Source organism: Gekko japonicus, unplaced genomic scaffold, assembly GCF_001447785.1.
Source record: "Gekko japonicus isolate JY-2015 unplaced genomic scaffold, Gekko_japonicus_V1.1 scaffold234, whole genome shotgun sequence".
Classification (NCBI taxonomy): Eukaryota; Metazoa; Chordata; class Lepidosauria; order Squamata; family Gekkonidae; genus Gekko; species Gekko japonicus.
Window position 1 is genome coordinate 965,871 of NW_015161954.1, and position 5,901 is coordinate 971,771.

The window sequence follows — 5,901 nt, forward strand, 5'->3', positions numbered from 1 at the left end:
GCCTTAAGGGCAGCCAAGTGGACAGGAGAACCAAAAGAGTGTTTCTGAAACCTCAAATGGCTGACTCATGAATCTCTCAGAGCAGTTTCCTTAATGCATTTCTAACAGGACTGCCTAACAAAGGCTTCTATTAATCAAAACTACACATTAAAGCTGCTAAAAAGCTCAAATCCTTCCTCTGACATTCACAAGCCCCACTATTATAAAACCTCCAATGAATATCTAGTACAAAATGGCTCTGAAATTAGACAAGTATTTTGTTTAATCAATAAACTTTCAGTCTCCAAAGCCACATCTGCAGTCAACTTTTTCCCCAACTCATTATCCACTCCAAGAACTGCTGATTTTTTTCCCCTGAGGATTCTTAGGCTGGGATCCAATCCCCATGCACATGAGCAGAAAGTATTCCCACTCCAAAACTGAGAAATTTTCTTCTGATGGCAACCCCGGGAAATGGGGTGCTTGCTGAGATTCTCAACTTTGGATCTTTCAGGGGACATGTGAGCTGCCACTGGAAAGGGAGGAGAGCTGAAAGGGGCCCATAAATCAGATAATCACTGCCCATTAAACTTTGAACCTCAATCACTGAACATTTAACAGGGCAATGCACACAAACACAGATGAAAGCAGTCACCAACTGACAAACCTTCACTGGAGTAAACCCAAGAGTACCAAGAAATTCACTTACAAAGGGAGGTTCCAACTGTAAACACCTTAGAGATGCAACATGGGGCTGCTGTACTCAACCTCACTTCACGTACACTAGAAAAAAGTCTTGAAGTGTTATCATTCCTATTCACTGGTAGTAAGTGTAAGAACTAAATACTGCTGTTAATAGTTACAAGTGGTACAAATCCAAAAGGTAAATGTTATATATTTGCCTACTGCACCATTGGGTTGCTCGTCAGTTTTATGAAATTTTGATCTTCCCCTGCTTTATCCCAGGAAATAACAACACAGAGGTATCTGTGGGACAACAACAGAAACTATTTAGGAAGTAACTGGGAACCACATTGAACCAAGTCCTGTGACTCATTTCCATCCACTGCAGCGAAGGAAGTAATTTTTGTCTATCCATGTTATTCCCGGGAGGCCCTATACCCCAGGAGCAACATTTCAGAGGACAATTTGGTCTACAGTGGAAGGGGAAAGCAAGGAAATCACAGTCCATTTATGGAAAACCCTTTCATCAAGCAGACACCCTCTGTTGGATTCAAATCTATGAATCTTACAATTTTCCCTTCTTCCACTGGCAACCAGCACAAGGATGCTATTCTTATATGCAAAAGAACATTAAAGGTAAGTTTTAACAACCACTTGAATGTTATTGTTTTGATTCTTTAAATATAATTTTGCAATTGTGAACTTCTTGTCCTATTGGAAGGACTTTCAAAGAATTGCCAGTTACTGTAGTGGTATGTGTAAAAATTGGTAATAGAAGGTGAATGGATACCAACAACCAAATGTTATGAAATTCTTTTTAAAATATTCACTTTCACATGTGATTGTTCTGAGAAAAAGAAAATTTTGTATTTCAGATTTTAAAAACAATTCTGCTGCACTTGGTATAACCTGGATTCTTCATATGGCCAAAAAGACATAAAAGCTTTTCATTTTTATTAAACAACATGGCACTGGCCTGCAATACATTTAAAAGTCAATGGTTTTCTATACTTACTTCACAAGTTTATTATGAAAAAATGCTGCAGCACTCTTCTGCAGCAACGTCTTACAGAAAAAAAGCCTGTTCTGTTCAAAATAACTCACTATGATGGACAAGTACAAAGGACATTGCACAGGGAAAATGTGGGAGAAACTGAGTGCAGACAAAACATAATCATACAATTAATGAGTTTTCCCTGAAAATAAACAAAGTTTCAGAACACAAATAAGAATCAGTCTTGGTACTTATTTAAAAGTGTTCATTAAGCTTTGATGATTGATGATTGCTATCCTTATCTACAGTCATGCTGGAAAGCTATAGCTAAATGGAAAGTTAATTGTATTCACGAGGTGTTAAATGTCTACATCTTAATATCTGCAGTCTCTCAGAGAAAGCAAAAGTAACTACAAGTAGAGCTATGCCAGAAACTGGTTTCTTGACCAACAACGTTGCTTCAGCATGCAATGAACTGGATCATTCTAAAGTGGTCACAGTCGCTGACAGACAAGAGGTTTTTGTACTTCAATATGGCACATCTTTTGGTCCATGTGAAAACAGGTTTCAATGTTAAATGTTTTCTGACACTTTGGAGTTACTGTTGCTCTTCCTATATCCTTTAGGTCAACACATGGTTCATGGCAATACTGTACAAGTGTAAAATCTCGTTACAGGAAGTAGTCTGGGGTGCGACGAGTAACATGTGGTTCACCTCTGCGTGGTGCTGGATCAAACTGCAAACTGCAACAAAAAATACAATTAAAATCCCACTGTTCATTTTGACTTAATTGTTTTGAATATTCTGTGTAAGACAAACTGCTCAAGTTGCACAGACCCAAGATGTTTTTGCTTTCAAGTACATTTCTTTATATTTTTCATACCATTCTATATGCAAAAATCAGACATTTATAGGAGTCATTTCATGGCTGTTAGCATTAACTTGTACTTTACAGTCTAAAAAATAGCTTGATATAATACAAATGAACAGATAGCCAGGGTAAAAGTCCAAATTAGCCCTACGATGTACTCTTTAACTTCAAAAGACTGACTTGTCAGAACTCATTATGCAGATGAACCTTCCACTCCTCTAGAAGAACTTGCAAATAAAAATGTAACTATAGTGCACTGTATACTGTGGAATGAAAGGAGACAACACTAATGATGAAAAGAGGCACATAGCCCTTCCTCCAAAGGGTATTTAGCAAATTAATGCTATTGTAAAAACAGAAACCCAGATTTCACATGAAGAGGCATGCAAAAGCAATATGGAATTTAGATTAATAGCCTTTGAGTCCTCTATCTTCTGTTCCTGGAACTAAAACTAATTCAAGGGGCTCTACATGCACTCTTAAAGATTACCAAGTTTTTAAAAAAAGATCTTCTGCACATATTACCTCTGAAGTACTTGGCAACTTTGTCTCCTACCAATCACATAAACCAGTTCATTTTGATTAACAGCTAACCAAGGTTTGACAGCACACATCACAAGAAAAATCTCTTTTTATACTTACAATGAGTATTTTAGAGTATCATCAAGTTCCATGATTGCAGCCTGGTTTCCACACCGGTAACAGTAATTTGGAGCACTGAAAATTGTTACTACATTTCGATCATGGCACCAATTGTATCCCTGAAAAACCAAATGCAAATGTTAGAGAAACAGAAATATCTCTACAGGGAAGTCAACATACTCTTCTGGGAAAAGTATTTCAGTTAGGTATGGTAGTAGTTAATAAAACAAGCAAACACCACATGGAACTATCTCATACTGATCACCCCATTGGTCTATTCAACCAAGTACTGTCTATGCCCACTGGCAGAAGGTCTCCAATGTTTTCAATGGCATCTTGGACCCAAACAGGACTTCCTCTCTCCTGCTGTAGTCCACTTCATCCCTCACATACCCTCAGGGGAAGTCTAAGAAGAGTGCTGAGTGCAGGAAGGGAGGTAACAAGGACTGGAGGAAAGGTCTGGATCTAAGCCAGAGATCCTTTTAAAACAGAGATATAGGGTATTGAAATTAGAATCCTCTGTTTGCAAATAATGTGTTACACCATGGAGCTATGGCTTTTCAACGGAGTGGTCATCAGCCTCAGCTGTTCGTTGGAAAATGGAGACTGAAGCACCTCAATTTACTGGGCTATGAGGATGAAATAAATCAATTTGCATAATAAGGGGACAACATGAAATGGACCAACTGAAGTTTAGGGCAACCCATCAATATACACATACCTCCATTACCAGTTGATGAGCTCTCGAAACCAAAGTAAGGCCATTAGCATGGTTGAAAGTTTCTGAAATATCCTGTCCAAAAGTATAACCAGCTCCTCGAGGAGAAATGCCCCAACCACCACGATCATCTGGGTCTGACCACAGTAAGTCACACATTGGACCCTAAGAAACATTTTCAGTGTCACAAATTATCCATGAGAAGTTGAATATCACTAATGCAATATGGAAATTTTAAAAAGCGGAAGTCATAATTATTCAATGAAACAGGTATTTGGGGCCAATTATTTATACCCAGATGGCAGCTTACAAGTCCAAATGTACAAAATACAATTAAACCCCAAACAAATTATATGTCATCAAATGCCCACATTATGAACCAGCTGCATTTTCCAGGCTGTCTGTGGCCTGAACAAGAGGTTACAAGAACATGGATTATCCTGGCTAAGTGGCCAAGAAAGAAGACAGAATTGGCAAACCAAATACAACTGTTGGAAAGGCACTCTCAGCCTACCACATCAACCCACTTTCAAACTGCAGGGTCCACAAGCACTCCTATGCTTTTAACCTGCTCTCCAAATGCCAACATCCACTGCATCCACCACAAGTGGATCCAGTTCCTCCAAGCCACCAGCCCTCCTGACTAGCACTACTACTTATGTGAGGAAGCATGGCGGTTGCTTCTCTCCTGTAATGTCTGAATTTGGCTCCTTAAAAAAGGAGCATGCTTCCTTTCACCATCCACTCAATGCCAGCTGCAGGGGGCTAGATAGCCAGCAGTGTCCTTATCCACTGCACTACTGCACATTCCTGGCAAGACCAGATTCCCCAGACACTACCATCACCACATACAACATCTCTTCTTCAAAAATAACATCTAATCATGGCAGCCTCTTCCATTCCCTATCCAAGTGAGCAGATGTAAACATGCGTGTGCCCACACCTCTCCCCTCTTCCAGAGGCCAATACTGGGAGAGTTAGATCAAGCATATCCTTATTAACAGAGTGGCATGCAAATAAGCCTGGAGAAATTGCAACAACCATCTGACCAAAGGCAGGAGTCAAAAGCAACGAGGAAATGTTAAAACGCTTATTACTAATCAGACTTGCTAATAATCTGCAAAATGAAATATTGGCCTTTAATGTGGTTAAACATGCACCAAACTGCATATTACCTCATGTGGAACTTCTTGCAGGCGATCAAGTGCTCTGATATGATCCAGTGTATCTATAGATGGGGAAAGTCCTCCATGTAGGCAGAAAATCTAAACAATAATAGGACAACATGTATTAGTTTCAAGTACCACCACTCTGCTGTAAAACCTTCATTAAGGGTTCCCGGCCTAACCTCTACTATCAGATCACCCATTCTACCTTGCACCTCTATTAGTAACATATCAATTTCCTGTATACCTGTCCATCCACCAAGGCAGTTAGAGGAAGATAGTCAAAAAGATCTGTGAAGTATTTCCAAACATTTGCATTTCCATATTTCCTTAAACACTCATCATAGAAGCCATATACTTGTGTGATCTGTCTGCTTTCATGGTTCCCTCGAAGGATAGTAATACGTTCACGATAACGGACCTACAAAACATAATAATTTGTTTATTTATATCCCACCTTTTCCCCCAGTGGGGACCCAATGCAGCTTATATCATTCTCTTCTTCTCCACTTTGTCCTTACAACAACCCTGTGAGGTAGTTTAGGCTATGAGTGTGTGACTGGCTCAAGTTCACCCACCAAGCTTCCATGGCAGAGAGGAGATTAGAACCTGGATTTCCCAGATCCTAGTCTAACACTTTAACCACTACATCATAGCGGCTGAATCAATTGTATTTGTTTCCCCAACTATTCATGAAAGAAGAAGTAGGCCAGATCCTAGAAGGGACGCCCAAGGTAAAAAGGCCATCTACATCTAAACCAATTTCAATGATGGTTCACAATAGTCAAATGCGACACCTTAGTATGGGCATTAAACTTGAACACACCTAATACAATTCTGAGGCTC

At 39.5% G+C, this 5,901-nt stretch overlaps 1 protein-coding gene across 1 annotated transcript in view; it reads right to left on the bottom strand.

Annotated features, from left to right (window-relative positions):
- Nucleotides 1-1,559: 1,559 nt before the first annotated feature.
- The window catches only part of PPP2CA (protein phosphatase 2, catalytic subunit, alpha isozyme), a 5,474-nt gene continuing 1,132 nt past the window's right edge, over nt 1,560-5,901 (bottom strand). Inside the window, exons 2-6 of the mRNA XM_015429470.1 lie at nt 5,303-5,476; nt 5,065-5,154; nt 3,893-4,054; nt 3,172-3,290; nt 1,560-2,401 (exon numbers count right to left, since the gene is read on the bottom strand). Coding sequence (XP_015284956.1) covers nt 2,329-2,401; nt 3,172-3,290; nt 3,893-4,054; nt 5,065-5,154; nt 5,303-5,476 — 618 coding nt within the window. The 3' untranslated portion in view covers nt 1,560-2,328. The remainder of the gene's footprint in view (nt 2,402-3,171; nt 3,291-3,892; nt 4,055-5,064; nt 5,155-5,302; nt 5,477-5,901) is intronic.